Below are 25,152 nucleotides of genomic sequence, written 5' to 3' on the forward strand. Positions count from 1 at the left end.
ATCTGACCAAAATTTCCCCAAAAAAGCCCAACATAAAAAAAAAATAAAAAAAATTCTTTTTTTTTTTAGAAAGAAGTCTCATATAACTTAATTATGATTTCATAAATCTAGGTCTCAACTTTATTTTTTAACCATCTTACAAAATATATAACTTGAATTTAGTCATTTTTGTCCATAAATCATTCCCAAACTTGCCACTTTTATTGATTAAAAAAAATCCCAATTTGACCAGACTCCTTTTCTAGAAAACTCCCTGAACATGCACTCAAAAACAATATCACTTTTGTTACTTATAATCTTATTTATAATGCTTAATTTTTCCCGATTTCATGGTTTATCGCGCTATTTTTCCCAATTTCACGGTTAATCGCGCTAATTTTCCCAATTCAAAATGCACAGGCTGTAACAAATTAAAGCAAAAAAAAATCACTGCTTCCATTATATTAGATTAAAATCTGTACTTATAGCTTATAGTTTATAGGCATTAATTCAATGTTTTATTTATTTATATAGAATCTAGAGCTACTGAGTCCATAAAAATATGTTTTTACCTGGATAAGAAATATCTTATACATGTATCAAAAATATAGATCTGCTTTGGTTATCTTCAATTACTTCTGGAATCCACCATGAAAAGCGAACTTCTATTCTTCAGTGTACTGTAACCACGCGCGAGGGTACGTGTTTAAGATAACGCAAAGGCGGGATCTACTTTCTGCAAAATTGGATCATATGACGAATCGGCTTACATTTCAATGTTTCCGAACAATTCATGTTCGTAGGCTACATGTTAGTCATAATAATTAAAATAACAAAAATAAATTGATATAGGCTAAGTCAAAATAATTAAAATAATAAAAATAAATTGATTTCAAGCTGCATTTCACTTTTTCTTGTTTAATCTTTGCTAATACATAAAATTATCATTAGTAAAATAAACAAAGGTGAAACTTCAGCTGCCCCAGCAGCACAGCATTCCCATCATTAACCGTGCCTACTGACAACGATAGCCCCTAAAAAGTGTGAGAATTATTTCAGAAAATAACTTTATATACATTTTGAAGAAAAAAAATCATTACACATTGTATTTATCTGTTACTTTCAATTAAAGAACTGCTTTGACTTTGACCGAAAATATACAGCAGTTCTATGTCTGCATGCCCTTATCTTTTGCTAAAATCAGTTAATAAACAGGTCTACATAATATATTTCTTAATGAAATACAAAAAATAAGAATGATATAATTAATAATATTAATAAACACACATGGTAATATTAATAACACACATGGCAAGATTAAATATCTAGCCAAAAATCGATTTCGCAGTCCAGGTATATTAATTTTGTCTAGTCCTTTGTTTAATCCTACGTACATGTATAGAGAAACAAGTTATTTATAATATAACCGACTTATGACGTAACACTATGCAACTTTCATTTGACACAGTGCCATATGGCTGCTAACGGAATTGGAACAATGATAGTGTTTTAAGATCTGGAATAGCATTACTTGTAAGTTTTTATTAACTTTATTGTAATGCATCAAGTAAAATAATATTTATATTTTATATTAAGTCACTCTTGCATAATCATCTGCACTTATTTATGAATTTGCAGCTGTTAAAGCTTCCTACTTTACTTTACTTGTTGGAACGATGCTATTGTAAATGGACGTTCAACAATATTAGGTCGATATATATTTATAGGAGTAGTTTGTAAGCACTGCTCTACATGTACATACACACTGTGTCTAAATAATATCCTGTGCAAAGATATACATCTCAATCTCCGTTTCATACCGAAATTCTGCATCGTTCCTCCAACAAGAAAGTATATACATGTAGTTAGTTTTCCCCCAATTTCAGCCAAAAAATTTACCTTCACAAATTTCCTTAAAATTTATTCTTGTTTATAGGAGTAATTTTTTAGTATCAAATTTATTTTAGCACTGTTTAGTTACCAACAGTTAGCGATAAAGTGACATCTTCCGAACATCTCCACATGGTCATGTATATGTAACACATGTTAATCACTGTTTTAAATTTTCAAAATGTCCTATATTTTGGGGAAAATATTCCTATATTCAATAATTGTTCCTTTATTTTCTTGGTAAAGTTGTTTACAGCCTGTTTTTTCCCAAGATGAGCATTTACCTGGATGCTTATTTTTCACCTATGCCAAATTTATTGGGATAATTCCCCCAAACCATAGACCCATAGAGGGCTTTTTCACCTTATAATAACAGAGGCCTATTTCAGAATACTTCACAATTCCAAAAAGTAGTGTGTTTTTTTGCACAATTCTGAGCTAAACATTTACAACTGGAATAAATAAATGAACACTCAAGAGTATAAATGTTCATGTATAAGTTATTTGATCTTGGGCTCAATAAAAATGTAGATGTTTTAATAAAGATAATGGTCAAAGTACAATCTGCACAATTGTTTTAAAACTGTGCCTATTGCTCAACCATGTTTATATTGTTTCTAAAATTTCACAATTTTGACAAAATTACCAGGCTAGGCTGTCATCACAAATTTGGGTGAAAAACCTCTGCACTAGATTGTAATTATAACAAGAATACATAATGTATGTTTTAATGTTCTTTAATTATAGGAAGATGTGTGCATACACATGCCCACATTGAAAAGGGGGATATTTTTCTAAAATATGAAGGAAGGTTAACAAGGAAGGAGCCAAATGGAGATGACACATATGTGTTTGAATTCCATTTCAAGGGGGAAAAGTGTTGGTATGTATAAATCTTTTAACAGAAATACTGTGTTTTTTCTGTAAACCATGTATGGATAAACATGTTAAAATAATTGCCGAGTGTGAAACTTGAAATAAGGGCTGCAACTATATTCCAATATCTTCTTACATGTATATGTAACTGCAATATTCTCTGTAGTGTATTTAAATACTTTATTCTGTCATAGAAATATACTAATTCATTTACCATACTGTAAAAATCCATTATTATTAATAATATATTGCACAAAATATTGTTATGTTATGGTAATTGTAATTTAAAAATGAGCTTTTATTACCATGGATAATTTTGATTTGCTGATTTCGCTTCAGAGTTGGATGCAATGACAAATTGTGTTATGTTTATTATGCCCTCACAATGGAACTTTAGGTGGGATATCAGGCATTTCCCCAGGCGCTTTTAAGCATCAGGGAACCCTTGGGCCCTAATCTTTAATTAATTAACGCACAAACTATGCTCACCAACTTTTGTTGTCTTGATTCTTCAATATGTATTTAAAATCATATAAAGACACTGTAAAATAAAAAGGTTCAACAGCTTTTCAAAGAATGTTAAGTTTTAGTTTATTTGTTCAATAATTGCATTTATTGTCTTACTAAGTTACTGTAAGATTTGATTTAGTACCTGAAAATTAAACAAGTTCAATGGTTTATAACTTACATAGTTTGTGCCACTGAAGTGACTTGCATAGTTTGTATACAAATGTAGTGACTTGCCTAGTGCGTATGCCAATTTCATGACTTACATACATGTAGTGTGTGTACATAGTGTGTGTGCCACTGAAGTGACTTGCATAGGTTGTATGCCAATGTAGTAATTTCAATACATTTTATGCCAGTGTAGTGACTTGCCTAGTGTGTATGCCAATTTTAATGATTTACATAGTGTGTGTGCCACTGAAGTGACTTGCATAGTATTTCTGTCAATGTTTATTTAATATTTTATAACTTACATAGTGTGTGTGCCACTGTAGTGACTTGCATAGTTTGTATGCCAATGTAGTAACTTCCATAGTGTGTATGCCAGTGTAGTGACATGCCTAGTGTGTATGCCAATTTCATGACTAACATAGTGTATGTGCCACTGTAGTGACTTGCATATAAATATTAAATATTTATATGTATTTTATATAATATATGGTTAAATATATATATTGATTAACTTGTACAAATCTTTATAAGTTGTATTGTTTATTTCTCTTTCAATTAGGTCTGATGGATCTACAGAAGATGGCAGTTTTGGAAGGCTTGTAAATGACTCCTCCCACCCCAATTGCAAAGTGCAGTGCTTTGAGGAGGAGGGTCTACCAAGCTTGTATTTCGTTGCCCTCCGTGACATTCTGCCAGGAGAAGAAGTTGTGTATAATTATGGTGCAGGACCATATCCATGGAGGAAAAAGGTACTTATAAATAAAGAAATGTTTCCTCTAAGTGGCCCTTTTTACACCCCAACTACTACATGATCTGTCTGTCCTGAAATTTGGCCGTTCTCCAACTGCCTGATGCATTGCCTGAGGCCTGTTTTTACTGCCTTCATAGATTCGATAGTCTGACCCTTTCCCAATGCCAAATATGCATAGTTTTTCCCAATTCTTACCCCAAAATTCCCAATTGTTGAAAAAAACTGTAATTTATTAGCTTGCCATTGCTATTATGACATGTCTTTTTCAGTTGTTGTGGGTGGGTGGTATGTCAACATTTTTACTTAAATGACATCTCCTACTAAACCGATCTTGATGTAAATTGGCAAGTGTTCTTTTTAGAATTGCACCCCATGCATAACTCTGGTTGCCATGCCAACCGAAAGGAGAAAACAATCTCCTAAACTGCAAGGTCTAAGGCTTAGATATTTGGCATGAAAATGATGGAACACCGTCTGGTGGAACTTTACCAAGATTGTTTAAAGAACACTGCAACGTCGATATATCACTGACAGGTATATTGCGCTGACCGGTATATCGTGCTAACCAGTATATCGCACCTATGGCTTCCGAAAATCTGAATAGCATGATAACTAAATAACATCTTTGAATCTGAGAATTTGCTTACTAAAGCAGAAAACTGGTTCTGGCTTGTATTAACACCCTATATTTTTTAGAAATAACTAATTAGTGTCACTGCATAGGTACGGCAGTTAAATGGTATAAAAATTGTTAAAATTGCAACTGGTCATTCTGTCTCAGCACACGAAATACATCCCAAAAATGGCTACAAGCAATACTGTCACACGCAAACGTAAACAGTTCTCGATTACTGAGCAGATCGAGATAATAGACGAGATAAAGGCTGGTCATGTGCATATGAACGCCATATAAATAAACATGTACATATGCTTTATTAAACAATTAAACAAATCGTCTTGTCTACTGTATTTTTGTTAGAACTGCATATTCTTCTTGCGCGATATCTCGGTATGCCTGTAAATATAAAATATAAACAACTGTAAACAATAGTGGCATGCTGCCTACGTATTCTAAATGACTATTAATAAGGATAAATTCCAATGTATGCACAATTATGTTTTATACATATTTTACGGTAAGTATTCTTCTCTTAAGATTCGTGAGCAATTATATCTGAAAATAAAAAATATAATTTACATTTTGTTCATCTTAGAATAGGTTTGCAATGATAACGATACAAATATGTAGCAGCGCCGTCAGAGCTCCAGATAAAAATTTGGTCAAATTCTTATTTACTCCCTGTTAAAAATATTAATTCTTATTTACCCCCTATTTATAAAATTAATTCTTAACAATATATTACCAAATAATTTTGAGTGCTTTAGATTCACAGTCATTTACGCAAGAGCTTATAAGTCTATCAATTATTGACGAAACCATGCTTTGTGTATTTGAATCTAATTGAAAAAATGCATGCAGCGAGGACTTTTGACACTGAAATGTTGCCTTCCACGCCTCAATACACCGCTTCCGTCGGCCATTTAGATTTTTTCTGTAAAACGGTCACTCACACTTCGGCTTTATATAGGTCATAGTGGCCTTCTGGTCGCCGTTAAAGTCATATCAAAAACTATATTTAACATTTAATTTTAATGGCATTTTGAATAGGTATACAGTATATTACTGGTGTATAAAAATTACGATAAGTGTAATTAAAAAGGTACAATAAACAGTATTGACTCGCCTGCAAATCTAGGAGAAAAGAATCGAGACCGTTTGGCCTTTCGACCGTTCTTAGGTTTGGCTCTTCCTCAAAGCAAACGCTTGAGTGACGTTGATTTAAAGTTGAAGCTTTAATTGAGCGCCTAGACGAGCCAGAACCGGTATGAAATGTTTACCATGCATAATTTGCTACTGGAAGTTTTACGCACGTTCGAAGATTTCGATTTCGTGTTTTATTTTTTCAACGCGTAACTTAACGCAAAGATTTTAAATTTAAATCGTTATTTACGAAATTTAATTCGTTTTTACGCCTTTACGCATGTTATCTGGAGCACTGAGCGCCGTTTATAAAATGAAAACATTGGGAAAATATCACATATTAACCGCAATAAGATTAAGTAAAACATTTCTCAAGTTATATCACGAGCCGAATATATCCCGCTTGCAATCTTTGGACCCCACCAACCGCGATATATCGGCGTTGCTGTGTATGCCCCTTGAGTCAAAATTTGCCCCACCCTGGGAGCAAATGTGTTTTCCTTATTTCTATATAGTGAAAACTTCTCTTCCTTCTCAAAACCACATGGCCTAGAGCATACATATTTGGAGTAAAACATGGTCTAGTAGGCCTTTACCAAGATTGTATAAACAATGCACATGGTGTCAAAATTTGCCCCAACCCTGTGGGCAAATGTATTGTTCCTTATATGTATAAATGTATACCGGTAGTGAAAACTTTTTAAATCTTCTTCTCTAAAACCACAAGGACTAAAGATATTTTTATATTAACATTGTCTGGTGGACCTCTACCAAGATTGTTTAAAATATGCCCCTGGGGTAAAATTTGACCCATGGGGAAAATGTGTTTTCTTTATATGTTTATCTTGAAAACTTTAAAGGGGCCTTTTCACAGATTTTGGCATTTTTTAACTTATTCATTAAATGCTTTATATTGATAAATGTAAACATTTTATCGTAAAAGCTCCAGTAAAAAATCAAGAAAAAAATAAAAAAAGGAAAAGAACATTGCCCGGAGCAGGTTTCGAACCAGTGACCCCTGGAGTCCTGCCAGAGTCCTGAAGTAAAAACGCTTTAGCCTACTGAGCTATTCCGCCGAGTACACATACTTGACGGAATTTATACATTATATAAGCAATCTTCGTAGTTTCACAAAATGTAACGACAAAAACAGAACTCTCCAAATTATTCAATCGTTTCGCGTTGCAACGCTTTATAATTTTTAGGTTTTAACATCGGCAAAAGATGCATATAATGGCTATATTAAGAGCATGGTTAATATTCAGTATTACTGTTTCCTCACAAATATCATAACTAAAACGAAAACTTACGAATCTGAAACAACTTTTTTCAATTTTGTCAATTTACCAAAGCGTGAAAAGATCCCTTTAAAAATGTTCTTCTCTGAAACCGCAAGGCCAAGACAGGTTTTTTTTCACCACTTTGAATACATGGCCTAAGCCCTTCAAATTGGGAATTTAAATGTCAATTCAACCAAAATTGGGAAAATATGATTAAATATTAATGAATTTCTTGGGCAATAAAATCATTAAAAAATGTTATGAAAGAAAACCAATCAGTAAATGGTTATTTTAACTTATCAGTCCTTTATCTACACTGAAAATCACTTTGTTTAAAATTGTCAAAACTGAAACTATCCATGGGGAATTTTTTCACTGGTTTTTCGGGAAAAAAGATATGTTTTGCCATTTGGAATATGACCAAATATTGGCTTTAAAATCAGTTGAAAAAAGCCCTGCTAGAGCTTAGATATTTGGCATGAAACATCGTCTGGTGGACCTCTACCAAGATTGCTCAAATTATGCCCCTGTGGTCAAAATTAGCCCCGCCAGAGGGCAAATGTGTTTTCCTTATATGTATATAAAAATCTTGGAAACCGCAAGGCTTAGAGCTTACATATTTGGCATGAAACATCATCTAGTGGACCTCTACCAAGAGTGTTCAAATTATGCCGCTGGGGTCAAAATAAGCCCCGTCCTGCTGGGGACAAATGTGTTTCTTGTATGTATATAATAAAAACTTCAAAAATCTTTTTCTGGAAAACCGCATGGCCTAGGGCTTACATATTTGGCATGAAACATTGTCTAGTGGACCTCAAGGCCTCAAGCTTAGATTATTTGGTACAAAATATAATTTGTTGAATCTGTACAAAGATTGTTGAAATATTTTCCCTAAGGGGTGAACTTAAGTCTTGGCTTGGGGCTATTGGGTTTTCCTGTTATAAGATGCCTGCGAAGTTAGACTGTAACTTTAGCTTGAAGATTGCAGAGTTATTCAGGTGAGCATCCCAATGCCCACTGGGGCCTCTTGTCATGATGATTGGGCAAACAATGCGACTTCTAGAGAGTTCACAAGCATTTTTTATGATATAAACATAAGGAAATTAGTTTTAACATTATTATTAGCTTGGCTGTTTTCAGAGAAAACACGAGGTATTGTCATAGCCAGCTCGTCTGCCGTCGGCCATCCGCGTCATTCTATAACCTTAGCATTGGCTCTAAAATCAACTACAACTTTGAAACTTTATTATGTAGTTCTACACGCCACACTCATTTTCGGTCACGTGGTCAAAAGTCAAGGTCATTGTGATCTCTAACTTAAAACTTCTGACAAGCTTTCATTTATTCAAAACTGCACCCACAGCCGAGCGTTTCACATGCTATGCTCTTGTTAATTTTATGTTTATTTTTTTTTAAAGAAAAAACAGCAACGAGGTAAGTTTCAATGTTCTGACATTTGAAACTGTTTCCAGTTGTTTTAAAGGTCTAATGTTTGATCCTAAGCATAGTTTCCAGATCAAGATTTGAATAGGAGTATCTAGAAAAAAAAACTTTAAATAATTTGTTGTTTTCTTTTTTTTGTGTTTTGGTTGTTTTGGTACATGAAAGACCTAATTATCATAATTTTTATTTTAAACAAACCATTCAACAAAAACAATGAACTGATGCTTGCCAATTATAGCATTACTCGTCCATTTTCATGAAATTTAATGTTAATAACGGTTGTCTTTTATATTTAGATGTTTATAAGTCAGCACATCGACTTGTAAAATAGGATATAACACAATCACGATTGTGCCCCTATTCAACATAAGTTTCTGTTATTTTGATGAAACTTTAAATAAAATTACTTGTTGAAACACTTAAATTAACTCGTGTTTTATTGTAGTTTTGGAAACTGAAGGTTAAAATTAATTTTCATGGCATAGTGATGTTCATTTTGTCTACTTTATTTTATAAATTTAAGATGAGAAATAGTATTACATGTACACCATTGTAAACTATAGGAGTTTACTTGCTTTATTTTCTCTATCAATAAGTAAATATGTAGTCGATTTGTACTGCAGGTTTAATACATAATGTTATATATTGAAGTAAGGGTTTTGCCATATTTTGCACACCCACTTTATGTATTTTCAACATGTATTATATTTGACTAATGACCAATGTGCTTTTGATATTTGTAAAGATGCAGGACTGGTTTACATGGAGGTTCGTGCATGCATACTTTCAAACAATAACTTAGCAATGTTTACATTCCCCCAAATATGTATAAGACCAAAATGAAGCCCAAGTGTTATAAACATACTGAGAGAAAATTAACATTTGACAGAAAATTCTGGCAGCAATCCCTAGCCTTGTTTGTTTTCATTTTGAATATGTGTTACTCGGTATAGTTTTGAAAGCCCCAAAACTATGGTTTTGTCTTGAAACTGATCGCCCTGTTTGTCCTCCCGTCTATGACAATGTTAAGTAGATTTTACCATTTCGTCTAGCACCAACACTGCTTACAACAACACTTGGATACTTACACTGTTGTTGCTTATGACCATTCCCAAAACAAGCTAACAAATGGGCTATCCATCACCAACCAGAGCAATGTTTGTTTATCAAGCACAGAATAGACACATTTGGTATTTTCCAATTAGTAGCCTTTTCCTTCTATTATAAGTCTGGAGATATTAGTCCTGCATCTGTAAAAAGCAACAACCTAGTAAGAGACCTTCACTATTTTTCAGAATTTTGCAACAACATACCAGAACTTGTGGTTATTGCAAGAACTGGAGAAGATAGCGACCGATTTCCATTGGTCAATCAATACTGTTTGATAGGAAAGTATGTATACATAACATAATTAAACATTATTCAAGGATCATCTGATACTTTTGAATTACAGCAATAGATATACCCTGTTGAAGGTTTTATAGAGATGCCACTTAAGAAAAACTTCATTCGTAAAATATTGATTATCTAAAACTGATCAACCTTCAATGCATTGAAGTTATATTGTGTTCAAAGTCTTCTTGTCATTTTGTGAGAAAGAAATTTAAGTTGTTGTGTCATATTTGCTGCTATGTTTCATATATTGATTGGTAGCAAACAAAGTAAAGTCATTAAAAATTACAGTTTTATTTATACAGAGTTTTTTATGCCCCTGACATCTTGATGCAGGACACATATAATGATTGTCTTGACCATCAGTTAATCCGTCCATAGGATCGCCTAGCGCAGGGATTATCCTTTTCTGTTGGGAGGGGATGGTCCACAGGACTGGCTACCGGCAAAGCCTACATGTACTTGTCTGATACTGATTATACTGGTCCCGATGATCAAAATACGCTAATTTGCATTATCCATGATAGTGCATACAATAGCATAAAAATCAAAATGATTATCAAAATTGAAATTGGCAAAATAATAAAGCACATAAAAATATTTTCAATGTACAATGTATAATATTACATATTTCGCTTAAACTATTATAAAACAGTGTTGCTTAAATAAAGATGAAATATAGAAAACTTGAACTTTACTTTAATTTGACACGATGATTTTTTGTGTGCTGAGCAATCAATATGCAATAATAGAGCAATTTAAGTATTTATCGTTATTTGTTAGGGCTTTCTTTTTCTTTATGTTTTGCAATAATTTCTTAAATGTGGAAATCAATACATGAATTTTGCTTACTTTGTGTTTTTTTTTATTAAGGTTACAATTTGAAACTGCCTGTTGTAGAAAAAAATAATTGCTGAGTTAAAAAGTTGTTCAACTATTATTGCTTCTGGAGAAATACTTATGATATCCAATTTTAGTCTGAGAACGGCCTAATGACCCATATCAGCCAACCTCACTTTGGCCTTGACGTAGTTTGTACTTTAAATATTAGAAATGGGTCATCCAGCAGGAGCAGTGAGCATGTGTTTGCAGTGAACGCAGCATTTTGTTTTAAAGCAAAATAAAAATATGCCTAATGTGTTATTTGTGCTCTAATATATAAACTAAATAGTGCAAACACATTACTGGGATTATAAATATAAATTACAAAATAGCCCATGCCTTCAAACACAGCTTGTCAGGGCATAATATAATACAGTAAATATATACATAAAATGTTGCTATTTAATTTGAAACATTTTTTAAAATCCAAACAGTATTGTTATTTTTAAACTGCAGTTCTAAAAGCTGTGACGTTATATTATCCAAGCCAGGCGTGAGACCAGTCCATTGCCAACTTGAAGTTAACAACGGAAAGGTAAGTATTTAAAACCTGTAGATTATACTTAATGGAATTGTGTAATATGACAAATGTTGCATTTAGCTACAGAACTGTGTTTTTGAGCAAGCAATCAATTGTGTTCGCCTAATACTCTAATAATTTTTTATTTTTTTTATCAAATCTTACCAATTAGTCAGGTTAAGCAATTTGATCTGTAATAATTGACAAAATCATGTCCGTATCAATCCTCACGCCATATTTGCTGTGTTGTAACAAATAAGAGCACAGCAAACATGAGTGCAAGAAAATGGAAAGCTATCTTAATTAAGATAAATAACAATAAAGAGCTTGAAACTATATTTTTAGCTCTTCACAACATTGTTTAGGAAGTGGATAATGTGATATTTCAATAGAATTAGTTATTTCCAATATAAAAGTCAGTATGAAAGTAAAATATGTGATTTGTAATTAACTTTGATATTTCAATTAGTTATTTCCAATATAATAGTCAGTATGAAAGTAACATACAAGGAACTTACAGTATGGTAAGTTTTCAGACCCCTCTACGTTTTCGGATAATAATATTTTCCATGGACATGAAAAGAAATAGTTTTTCCCGTATTAATTCATAGTAATTAAACCTGTTGGCATTATGTAAAAGACAGTACTTGTAGCATTGTAAACATATCTGGTTTATTAAAGTATGTACATTTGATTTTTCCTATCAGTTATTTGTAAAATAATCAGATTAAAATGACAATAAAACTTGAAAGCAGACATTAAAGCATTACATGACGAAGAAAACGCTTTCATACACAATAAATAAACAAGTACTAATGTCGATGTCTTCCAGCGTTTATTAGGGTTATGTACTTTAAGCGAACTGTCAATTTAACTGGTATGCTCAGATGAAAACTGATCATTGCTTTACACAAGCTTATTGTGCATTTGAAAGCAATGATTGTTCTAAACTTTCTTTCAAATTTAAATTGAAATATGTTTATTAACTTTATTCTATGCAAGACAGTAATACTATGCAGGTCACTACGCAGTACACACTACGCAAGTCAGTACACACTATGCAAGTCACTACACAGTACACACTACGCAAGTCAGTACACACTACGCAAGTCACTACACAGTACACACTACGCAAGCCAGTACATACTATGCAAGTCACTACACAGTACACACTATGCAAGTCAGTACATTATTGTCACACTATGCAAGTCACTACACAGTACACACTACGCAAGCCAGTACATACTACGCAAGTCACTACACAGTACACACTACGCAAGCCAGTACACACTATGCAAGTCACTACATAGTACACACTACGCAAGTCAGTACACACTATGCAAGTCACTACACAGTACACACTACGCAAGCCAGTACATACTATGCAAGTCACTACACAGTACCCACTATGCAAGCCAGTACATACTATGCAAGTCACTACACAGTACACACTATGCAAGCCAGTACACACTTTGCTAGCAAGTAAACACTTACTACTATGCAAGTCACTGCACAGTACACACTATGCAAGCAAGTACACACTTTGCTAGCAAGTAAACACTTACTACTATGCAAGTCACTGCACAGTACACACTATGCAAGCAAGTACATACTTAGTACTTGCAAGCTTGTACACACTATGAAAGCAAGTACACACTATGAAAGCAAGTACACACTATGCAAAATTTTACACAGCAGACACAATGCACAGTACTACACCTCTGTGGTTTAGTAGTAACTGCGTTTGCCTACAGAGCAGAAGGGGGCAGGTTCAATCCCTAACCGTTGTATATCGAAGTGGTGATAAGTACTCGTTAAGCTCCCCCACCAACACTTGACATTTGAGAGTAGTCCAGGACGGTTCAGTCTGTAGTCAAGATAATGTGTTTGGGTTTGGTATAATATCAAAGTCTCCAAGGTATCATAAAGTGGAAGCAGCACTATACGATGCTTCGGGTGGACACTTTATATGACTGAAAAGATGTTGGTAGGGCTTAAAACCCAGCAAATAAACAACACTACACTGTACACACTATGCATGTCACAACACAGTATGCGCAGTGAAAGTCACTACAGAGTACACACACAGTTCACAATATGCAAGTCACTTAATTGTATCTATTTGACGCACCACGAGACTCTTGCCCAATGTCACCGGCAGGGATGTGGAAATATCAAAATTGTTTAATTGTCCATGGACAAGTTAATTGAAGCAATCTACTTTTTTCATAAGCAACAGTTACTTGTCAAAACAATAATTTTTATTCCAATCTTTTCTGATATATATTTGTTAATTAAATAATATATAGAAAATAATTTGTTTTTGAAATGTATAAGTCTATATTAATATGTTTATTAGCTTTTGCATCTCTTTCACACCCTTAAAGTGTACTAGTACGTGGACACTAGACATAAACAATGTACTTGTTTGACAGTAAATTATCCACATCTGACCAGTCAGACATAGGATTTTCACACACATGAGAAGCGACGATTTTGTGTAATAGTAATTAAGTTAGGTTGCCAGGCATAGTTTCCATTTTATGCATTACTTAATTTGGTGCACATGTGAGAAAACATCTTGACAAAGACATAACAAATATTTGTAAAACTATCAGTTGAAAGAATATAACATTTTACATTCTTATTCCTATAGGTGTTTTTAACCGACTATACTCAAACAGACAGTGTGAGATGTTTGCATTGGGGAGATATTTTCTCTGTTATGGACAGAAGATTTCGACTAGAGAAACAGAAGGCATGTTCATATGTTATTAATAACATTATTGTTATAGACTTTCAACTACTTTACATTTACACTTGTACAATAAATTGTTGTATTACGTATTTTGGTAATATAAACTTTGATGATGAGCTTCATACACAGTTCTGTTGTATGGTATTTTTGTGGTATTGATCACGTTCAGTGATATCTCATGTGTAAGACAAGCTGCTGACTATTCTTTCAGAGTTCTGAGAATGATGTAGATGGAGGCAGAGAGCACGACCCCAATGACAAATACGAAAAAGAAGACAAAGACAAAGTAGAAGACCTAGAGGGGGTATGTACACTTCAACATATTGCAGTAATGGACATATGAACCTAAGGTTTTTTGCTCAGCGTCATACACAGTTGTATTATCAATATGGTATTTTTTGTGGAATTGATCACATCCAGCGATATTATCTCATGTGTAAGACAAGCTGCTGACTATTCTTTCAGACTCTCAAGAATGATACAGATGGAGACAGAGAGCATGACCCCAATGACAAATGCGAAGAAGAAGACAAAGATGAAGTAGAGGACCTAGAGGGGGTATGTACACTTCAACATATTGCAGTAATGGACATATGAACCCAAGGTTTTTTTGCTAAGCGTCATACACAGTTGTATTATCAGTGTGCTATTGATCACATTCAGCGATATCTCAAGTGTAAGACAAGCTGCTGACTATTCTTTCAGACTTCTGAGAATGATGTAGATGGAGGCAGAGAGCACGACCCCAATGACAAATACGAAAAAGAAGACAAAGACGAAGTAGAAGACCAAGAGGGGGTATGTACATTTCAACATATTGCAGTAATGGATGCATGAACCTAAGGTTTTTTTGCTCAGCGTCATACACAGTTGTATTATCAATATGGTATTTTTGTGGAATTGATTACGTTCAGTAAAATCTCACATGTAAGTTAAGCTGCTGACTATTTTTTCGGCAGAGCTTCAGATAATTATTTAAGCCAAGGAGTATTTTTCTCATGACTTTTTTAGTTGATGAGTAAAATACAAAGTCAAAGACTTTTGCATGAGTATTTTTTATATACATGTAAATGCAAAATATGTATTTCTTATAAAGAACATGTAAACCTCAAATAATTAATGAAAGAAATCAATTATTATTTGCTTCTGATTTCCAATTATGAATGGAGGAGTACATGCATATTGAAATTAATGAAATGGCTGTTCAAATAATCCAAATTGGGTATTGTTTGTCAACCTGATAATTGTTGCACATGATGCGTATGCCAATGTTAATGATGATTGTTTTCACCCATCAAATTACATTATTCATGCGTATTTAGGAATTGTTATGTCCCCCAGTCAATTCTGGGGGACATATTGTTTCTTCCCTGTTTGTTGGTTGGTTTGCGTCAAACTTTAACATTGCCATAACTTTGGCAATATTAATGATAGCAACTTGATATTTGGCATGCATGTGTATCTCATGGAGCTGCACATTTTGAGTGGTGAAAGGTCAAGGTCATCCTTCAAGGTCAAAGATCAAATACTTATTGGGGGGGGCATAGTGTTTCACAAACACATCTTGTTCAGGCATATTTTACGTAAATATGCATCTTATCTGGGCCTCTGCTTTCAGGCTTCTGAGAATGATGCAGATGGAGGCAGAGAGCATGACCCCAATGACAAATGCGAAGAAGAAGACAAAGATGAAGTAGAGGACCTAGAGGGGGTATGTACACTTCAACATATTGCAGTAATGGACATATGAACCCAAGGTCTTTATACTTATCTTCATACACAGTGAGTTGTATTAACAGTGGTCTCCCGATTTTTTTCAAGGGAGCACTTAGTTGCTGCTTTGTCCATCCATCCTGTTTTCTTGTCCAGAGTATTTCTCAGCAACAACTGACCAGAATTTATGAAACTTCATTCGAAGCTATATTGCAAAGAGATGTGCAGAGAACCAGAACGTTCCGCTTCAATAATTACTTTTCTCAGAGTTATGGGACTTTGAAGATTTCTGAAATAACAATTTAGTGCACAATTCTTGTCTGGTCTATTTTTATGAAATGACTGGTATGCAATCAATGAAACTTTATAGTAGCTTTATAGCCTATAAACTTTATTGTAGCTTTTTAACCTAGAGGAGGTGTGCACTCAACAATGATGTTGCGCTTCAATCATTTTTTTTACAGTTATGGGACTTTGTTGACTGCTGAAATATATATAATACAGACAACAATTGTCTGGACTATGCTGTCCTGACTGCATTCCCACTGGGAAGCATCCATCAGTTCAGTGATATACTTGTGTGTTTTTTTTTCAGGACTACCATGATTACGAGGACCCAGATTCAGATTATGTTCCCACATCAGACGATTGCACTGATGAAGATGACCCTACTGATGAAGATAAATCCTCTGATGAAGATTTGCCAGGTATGTGTGGGTGTTAATAAAATTATGAGTGGCGAATTTGACCAAGACTGTTTTAGTTATTGATAAGACAAATATTTTCACTTTTGTATGATTAAATGAATGACAGATAATGAAACATTTTACAGAAAAACAAACAAATAAAACAAAAACATTTATGATCAATCTACTGGCCCTACCCTTTACCTCACCTGAGCAGAAGACATCAAAATCTATAGTTTTTATGCCCCCCTTCAAAGAAGAGGGGGTATATTTTTGTTATACTGGATGTCAGTCAGGCGGTCTGTCGGTAGACCAGTTCGTTTCCGATCAATAAGTGTCAATAAATTTACATATTGGCTTGATACTAACCATGTGAATTGGCCTTGGACAGTAGATGACCCATATTGAAATTGGGGTCACTAGGTTAAAGGTCAAGGTCACTATCACATTAAGAGTGAAAATTGTTTTCGATCTATAAAAAATTTAACGCATTGACATATTGGCTCTCAACGGATTTGCAGGAATTGGAAAAACTACCCGGCAGGGACTGAAAATCCGGAATTCTGGTACAAACCGGAAAACTTTGACCCCTGCACATATACTGTCTGAATACTGGTGCATGGTCACATATTAAGCATAACATCCTGTTAAATGTTTGTACAATGTTTATATTTCAAATGAAATCTGTTTATATATCTCTTTACAGCGGAAGAAGATGAAGAAAGCCACGTCTCCTGCAGCGAGGATGAGAGTCAAGTGATTCCAATAATAAGTTCATCCACAAGTACAAAGACATTACACGTACAAAAATCAAACAAAAACTCTAAAGGAAATTTAGCTAACAAGGAACATGCTTGTCTCTACTGCCTACAAATGAGACAGAATATTGCTAGGCATTATGAAAGACAACACAGTGAAGAATTAGAAGTTGGCAGAATTCTTGCCTTAACGCCTAAAACCAAGGAAAGAAGAAATATGTGGGAAGTGTTGGTAAACAAAGGAGACTTCAACCATAATTTTGCTGTCCTAGAAAAAGGTCATGGACAGATCATTCCAAAATATAGAAAAACAGAAGAAAGTGAAATAAGCAGTCTGCTTCCATGTCAGTTTTGTTCTGGACTATACAAGAAAAAAGATCTTTGGAAACACCAAAAGTCTTGTGGTAAAAGAAATGAAAGTAATTCTGGTATAAGCATTGGTCCAATTGCAGCTGGAAAAAAGCTGCTGCCAAAAGTGAGTACAAATAAAGAATTTGAAATGAATGTCCTCCACATTATGAGAGATGATGCTGTGAAGCAAGCTGTTGTGTCAGATTCATTAATTTTGCAGTTTGGAATGAGTGAATATGAAAAACAAGGCGAAGAACACAAAACTGTTTATACTTCAAACAAAATGAGGGAATTAGGTCGCCTTCTAATTGCTTTGAGGTCGAGAAACATCATGTCCATTGGAGAATGCATGAAAGGCCTGTAATTGGGACATATTTATCCAATGTGTCAAGGATATTTGTCAGTTTGACAATAACAATTTTAGGACCCCTTCATTAGCCTTGAATATTGGCTACAGAATGAAAAGTGTTGCCGAAGAGGCATACTTTCAAGCATTGAAATTAGAAGACACGGCTCAAATGGACAAATATGAGTCTTTCCTTAAAATGTACAAAATAAAATGGAAATCTAGCATATCATCAAGGGCCTTACACAGTCTTGCAAACATAAAGTACAACAAACCAAAGTACCTACCATTAGTGGAAGATGTTGTTATACTCAACAAATTTCTGAAAAAAAAGGCTGATGCAGTTGTGCATACAGTTGAAACAGAAAAACATTCGGCAAATTATCCAGACTTTGCCAAAGTCTGTCTGGCTCAGTTGATTCTGTTTAACAGAAGGAGGAGTGGGGAGGCGCAACGCATGACTGTTGAACAATATCAAATGGCAAAAATAGGTGGTAAAGTTGATCCAGTTGTCAAAAGCATTTTGACAGAACTTGAAAAAAAACTTTGCGAGACCCACCTTCGAGTTGAGATAAGGGGCAAGAAAGGTCGAAAAGTTCCTGTCCTTTTCACAACGGACATGCAACGCAATATTGAAGTGCTTTTAAAAATGCGATCAGGAGCAGGAATATCTAATGGTGGCCTATTATTTGCCACACCAGGAAATCAAAAGAAACCATACAGGGGCACAGATGCTTTGAGGAAAATGGCAGACAGTTGCGGAATGAAAGATCCAGCGTTGATAACATCAACTAACCTCAGAAAGCAGCTTGCAACCTTAGCACAAATATTGAACTTGAAAGAAAATTCTCAAGATCTGTTAGCAACATTCCAGGGGCATGACATAAGAATCCATAGAGAATTCTATCGCCTTCCTGAAAATGTACTGCAAGTTGCGAAAATGTCCAAAGTTCTCCGATGCATCAACAACGGATCCATTAGCAAATACAGTGGGTGTGACTTTGAAGACATCACCTTCAATCCAGATGGTATGTTATTATTAGACTAAACTACTATTTGATCCCTCTAACCTGTAACAGTGTTCTTTGCACTTTTTATGGGTCCTTAAAAGACACATTTCACACAGGGTGTTAGTTTGACCTGAGCTAGCACGTTTTGACCCGTGATTCTCATGGAAATCACGAAATTGACGCATGGTAAAAACCCCCAAATAGTCATAAAGATCCTTGGTAATTTTCTTGGTTGGATCATGTTCAAATGTAAATGAAATGATGTTTCGCAGTTTGAGGGGGCATGAGTCTCCGACTGCAGAGCTCTTGTTTATTTTTAATTTGTATTATTTTTAATGTACTATATTTATAAGTAGAATATGAACTTTGAGTTTGTCTGATTTTAATTTGTTTTGGTGACTTGATCCTATAAGATAGCTGACACAGTGGTGTAACTGCAAACAAAATAATTTTAAAGGATGTCATGTTGTCTGGAAATATTTGCTATTTTGATATATTATTGTTATAGAAGCTGTGGAGTCTGATACAGACGATGATGACGATGCAGCTGATCAAGATGAAGAAATCAACACATTAGACCATCCAGGTATTAATTTAAACTCTAGTTGATGGTTGAAGTTCACACAATTGCAAAGACTTTAGTTGCTTGCATTGTGAACTTGAATGTTTGTGTTGAATCTTGATTCTGTGCTTGTTTTTAAGTGCCAATTAAACTATTGGCTGGTGTACTGTGTGCTGTTTGTAGAAGGACTATTCTTATTTGGACAATAACTGAAAAACATGCATGTAATAATAATTGGCCACAAACTTTTAGTACCTGCTTTCTGATTGCAAGATACTTGTCTGTGACAAGTCTCATTACTCTGGGACGCATATTTATATCAAATGTTTGCTCTCTAGATTGGCACATTATCGTCAAATGGAACCCCGGTAAAAGATGTATACCATTTTCTGCTGTAGTGTATGTAAATGAACCCACTTTAAAGTCTTTGTGGCAATAAAAGGCTTGCATAGTTCTTTATGCCAATGTCATACCTTCCAACGTTTTGATGCCAGTGTAGTGACTTACCTAGTGTGTATGCCAATTTCATGACTTACTTAGTACATGTATGTGTGCCACTGTAGTGACTTGCATAGTTTGAATGCCAATGTAGTAACTTCAATAGTTTTTATACCAGTGTAGTGACTTGTGTATGCCATTTGCATGACTATATAGTGTGTGTGCCACTGTGATGACTTGCATAGTTTGTATGCAAATGTTTTTACTTCCATAGTTTTATGCCAGAGTAGTGGCTTGCCTAGTGTGTATGCCAATTTCATGATTTACATAGTGTGTGTGCAACTGTAGTGACTTGCAAAGTTTGTATGCCAATGTAGTAACTTCCATAGTTTTTATGCCAGTGTAGTGACTTGCCTAGTGTGTATCATTGTATGCCAATTTCATGACTTACATAGTGTGTGTGCCACTATAGTGACTTGCATAGTTTTATGCAAATGTAGTAACTTTCAAAGTTATATGTCAGTGTAGTGACTTGCCTTGTGTGTATCCCTGCATGCCAATTTCATGATTTACATAGTGTGTGTGCCACTGTACTTGTTTTATGCCAGTGTAGTGACTTGCCTAGTGTGTGTGCCACTGTAATGACTTGCATAGTTTGTTTGCCAGTGTAGTGACTTGCCTAGTGTGTATGCCAATTTCATGACTTACATAGTGTGTGTGCCAATGTAATGACTTGCATAGTTTGTATGCCTATATAGTACTAAAAAGAAACTTCCATAGTTAGTATGCCAGTGTAGTGATTTGCCTAGTGTGTATGCCAATTTCATGAATTACATAGTTTGTATGCCACTGTAGTTACTTACATAGTGTGTTTGCCAATGTAGCAGTATTCACAGTCTTATTGGCAATAAAGTGACTTGCAAAAATTGTATGCCAATGAAGCGGTCATCTTAGTCCTTGTGAAATTTAGGACTTGAATATTGTGTATGCCAATTTAGTTGCTTGCATAGTCAGTATGCCAATGATGAAAGATCCTTGCATTTATTCGATTCCACAGTAGTTTGTGTGGGGTAATGAAATCAAACACATTTTCATTTATACAGATGTCGCCCACACCCAATGCGACAAGGAAGCTGTTGGAAAAGTTGCAAGGAAGAGACCCAGAAGAGATGGTATGCTTAAAATATTTAATAAAATGCTCATTGCATCTAGGGGTTTAGTTAACTGGTGGTTATTTTGTTTGATTTTGCAAATGTGTGTGAAATTTGTCAAAATTATGGGCCTTTTTACACACAAAAATGTTACATTTAAACTAGGTAGATATATTAATGTTTTTTTCTGTAAGCTAGTTGCTCAGGAATGTCTCGAGGGATTTTATTCAAAGTTGACACCCTTATTCCCCATATTAAAATGAAAATTATTAGAAATCTGTTAGAATTATGGGCCTTTTAACCATTTGATATTTTTTCTTAAGGTGGGGTGGTAGAATCAACTTTTGATAAATTGAGAACGAATTTTTCATACATAGATACCCTAGAGCAATACGTGACTTGCCCTGAAGCAATACTTGTCTTGCCCTAAAGCAAAACATAACTTGCCCTAAACCAATACTTAACTTGCCCTAAAACAATTCATAACTTGCTCTAAAGCAATACAAAACTTGTCCTAATGCAATACTTAACTTGCCCTAAAACAATACATAAGTTGCCCTTATTCAATGTGATTGCATTGGGATGAGCTGAGTGGGGTCAAGGTCACTGTTGTATAAATTGAAAAAACATACAGGTTTTGTTGAATAACACAAGAACAAAATGAAATATTTTAATGAAACTAAGTTAAAATAGATACCATATGGTGAGACATTGCATATTGGGTCGATTATGTCAAGGTCTTTGTTTTGAAAATATGAAGAATGCCTTCCACTCATTAACTTAAGAACATTATTATTTGCTAAAGTGACCTTTTCTATTGAGTTTCTTTTAATGCAAGTATACAAAATTTTATAAATTGCAGATTTTATTGAGGATCAAAAGGAGGAACCTAAGAAAAAAACAAAGAAAACAGCAGGTAATATGAGCTTAAATTGTTTCTGATATGTTTAATGTGCCTAGCACAACTGGTTTAGGATTGGTGTCTGAAAATTAGTTGTGTTGGTTTTTGTTTCTGATAACTGGGAGTAGTTAATATAAAATATATCATAAGTTAAAATGGGAAATACCGCACATAGGAGACAAATTTGTGATGTTGATTGTAATACCTGATTTAAGTAGTAATTTTAAAGGCATGAGCACCAGATTTTAATTCCCTCACAAATTGGGCGGCATTTAGCTTTGCATTTGTCTGTTAGTATGTAAGTCCCAAAATTTTGTGGAGTCAAGTCCTCTTTAACTGCTGGACAGATTTCGCTCAAACATTTACGCCTGTAAAATCTTAATATGTATATGTATGTGATCGTAAATATAGTAATTTTCTTTGCAAGCAAATTTGGCCGAATTGTGACATTGTTTTATGTTCTCGATTATAAGATATTACATGTATATGACATAAATTTGTGGAGGCAAAATAAGTTTTGCCAAAGTGTCATTTGTCTGTGCCCATGCATGTGTCTTGGGTGCATCAGTGTCTGTGAGACATCTAGTTTAGCATAATAAAAACTGACTGCAAAGTATAATGTTCACATTTCTCTGTAGAAAATATATTTAGTTTCATATATTTATTTTGCAATTCAAAAGTAATCGTATTTGTGTCATACTTTTAGTACATATGAGTCAAACAAGTATGTAACTAATTCACAAGTATAAGCCGGGCTGGCTAGCTCGGTTGGTAAATTGCTGGACTACAAATTCGAGGATTGCTGATTCGATTCCCAGCCCAGCCACATAACTTGTGTCATAAAATAATTATACCCCCACAAACAAAGTTTCGGGGAGTATATAGGAGTGAGCTTGTCTGTCGTAGGTCTGTCGGTCCGTATTAAGTGTCCACTCTCTAATTCAAGTAGTTTTCATCCGATCTTCACCAAACTTGGTCAGATGTTGTGTCTAGATGATGTCTAGGTCAAGTTCGAAAATGGGTCATGCCGGGTCAAAATCTAGGTCTCGGGGGTCGATTAGTGCCTTTTAAACATTGAGCCTGTTGTCTGCTCTCTAATTCAAGTAGTTTTCATCCAATCTTCACCACACTTGGTCAGAAGTTGTATGTGGATGATGTGTAGGTCAAGTTGGAACATGGGCCATGCCGGGTCAAAAACTAGGTCACGGGGTAACTTAATGCGTTTTAAACATTGAGCATGGTGTCCGCTGTTTTTTGTGAAGACAACATGCAACATATTCTGTGTCAATGCGGCATGCCGGGTATTTGTCACGTCTGTGACAAAGCTCTAGTTTCTGTGGCCAATCTCCCCCTACTCCTGATTCAAGATGGGCATTGGGCAGTTGTCATTTACTGTATGTGCACTTAGTACTTGGAAACCAGCTTATGCAGGAAGTGTGTGCAGATTAACTGACAGCCATTATATGACTGAAATACTGTTGAATACTGCTAACAATCAAAATGAACAAATATCATTAAATATATTAATGCCAAATTATTGCTTCACAAATATTAATTTATATATTAGTGATTTGTTTAACTTATTTCAGATAAACACTCTTGGAACCATGAAGAAAAGCAGGCTCTGAAATCCTATTTTGAAAACCATCTGAGATTATCAAAGGTCCCAGGAAAGCTTGACTGTATAAATGCCCAAAGAAAACATCCGTGCCTTCTTAATTTAAATTGGAAAAAAATAAAGTTTGCTGTTTACAACATGGTGAAAGCAAGAAAAAATATGTTACAGTGAACAACTGATGAAAGCAAAATATTTTACAGTAAAAAGTGCTTGCATAAATATCGTGGCTAGCTTTGCTCACTTCAAACAAATGACTTCAACAGCCTTGGTATTTTGAGTTATGCCTCCTTAATAAATTAGAATATAATTAATTGTGTCAGGCCAGAGCTGTTTCACAGTAACAATCGATTGAAATTTAATGAAACTAAAAATATTTGCGTGTATTCATACAGTGCATAAATTTGCTTGAATTGTATAGTTGTAAAGGTGTGGCTATTCTGCCGTTGATGTTAAGATAGTAACATGTTCTAAGGTGATGTCGATGTTTCTGATATGTTTTTAAATTCTGTATATCATATGTCATTTGTGCACTGCAAAAAATAATTCAAAACTTTTATGTAAAGCAACTAACCTGTCCATATGATAACAAAAGTATATTTTTAAAAAGTTGTTTCAATAAATATTTCCCTTAAAAGGAGATTCTTAAATGTTTCTGATAAGTTTATATGTTAATTAACTATCTATATACATCAAGTTTTTTAACAGTTATAGTTTTAACTGTCAATTGTTCTTGTTTGTTTTGAATACCTTTATATCACCCAATCCCATAACGTTCATTTAATGTGTGCCCTTAATATCAATTTAACATGTCAGTGTTTAACAACAGGTGATTTTATACTGTGATAATATGAATTTTCAAAATGAACTTCATACCTTGTTGCAAAAAAATACAATATGGGTGTTTTGAGTTACAAATCTGGTCAGCTTAGTTGATGTATTAAAAACCTGGTGTAATTTATGTTAAATTAAATTGTTGAAGTACTGAATCTCAGAATGGTCCCCATTGTCATAGAAAAAAACGGAAATGCTTGAATATTTGCATAGGTTATATTTTTTAATTAACTTACTTTTATTTACTGAGGTGACTAGTATGTCAAAAGCGAAGGTCACAAAATTGCTATATCCCTACGTATTGAGGGCCCCATATTGTGAAATTGGTCATCTTGGGATTACAACCGCATGATTTTAATGGACAATGGGACCATGTGAGATGCTGCATCTTAAATGTTTTACGTTAAAATTGTTATACTATTACATTGTCTTGACCAATGAATTATGTCATTTTCCAGAGAATCAATTGAATACCACTCTCTTGGTTTGTTTGTTGGTATCGATGTATGAAATGTACCCATGAAATGAACATATTTTGAATGCAGCATACATGAGAAATAAAATTTTAAAGCTGAA

General features: G+C 34.3%; 1 protein-coding gene across 1 annotated transcript; it reads left to right on the forward strand.

Moving 5' to 3' along the window:
* The first annotated feature begins 1,445 nt into the window (after positions 1 to 1,445).
* LOC127863898 (uncharacterized) lies at positions 1,446 to 25,152 on the forward strand. Its single transcript, XM_052403587.1, is given in 18 exon segments — positions 1,446 to 1,512; positions 2,617 to 2,756; positions 3,983 to 4,172; positions 8,635 to 8,650; positions 9,955 to 10,051; positions 11,390 to 11,468; positions 14,110 to 14,211; positions 14,423 to 14,515; positions 14,677 to 14,769; positions 14,917 to 15,009; positions 15,830 to 15,922; positions 16,520 to 16,631; positions 17,317 to 18,087; positions 18,089 to 19,093; positions 19,584 to 19,661; positions 21,179 to 21,247; positions 22,089 to 22,142; positions 23,717 to 25,152. Coding segments are annotated over 17 exon segments (3,201 nt in total). The 5' UTR covers positions 1,446 to 1,512; positions 2,617 to 2,700; the 3' UTR covers positions 23,917 to 25,152.

Source organism: Dreissena polymorpha, unplaced genomic scaffold, assembly GCF_020536995.1.
Source record: "Dreissena polymorpha isolate Duluth1 unplaced genomic scaffold, UMN_Dpol_1.0 chrUn056, whole genome shotgun sequence".
Taxonomy (NCBI): Eukaryota; Metazoa; Mollusca; class Bivalvia; order Myida; family Dreissenidae; genus Dreissena; species Dreissena polymorpha.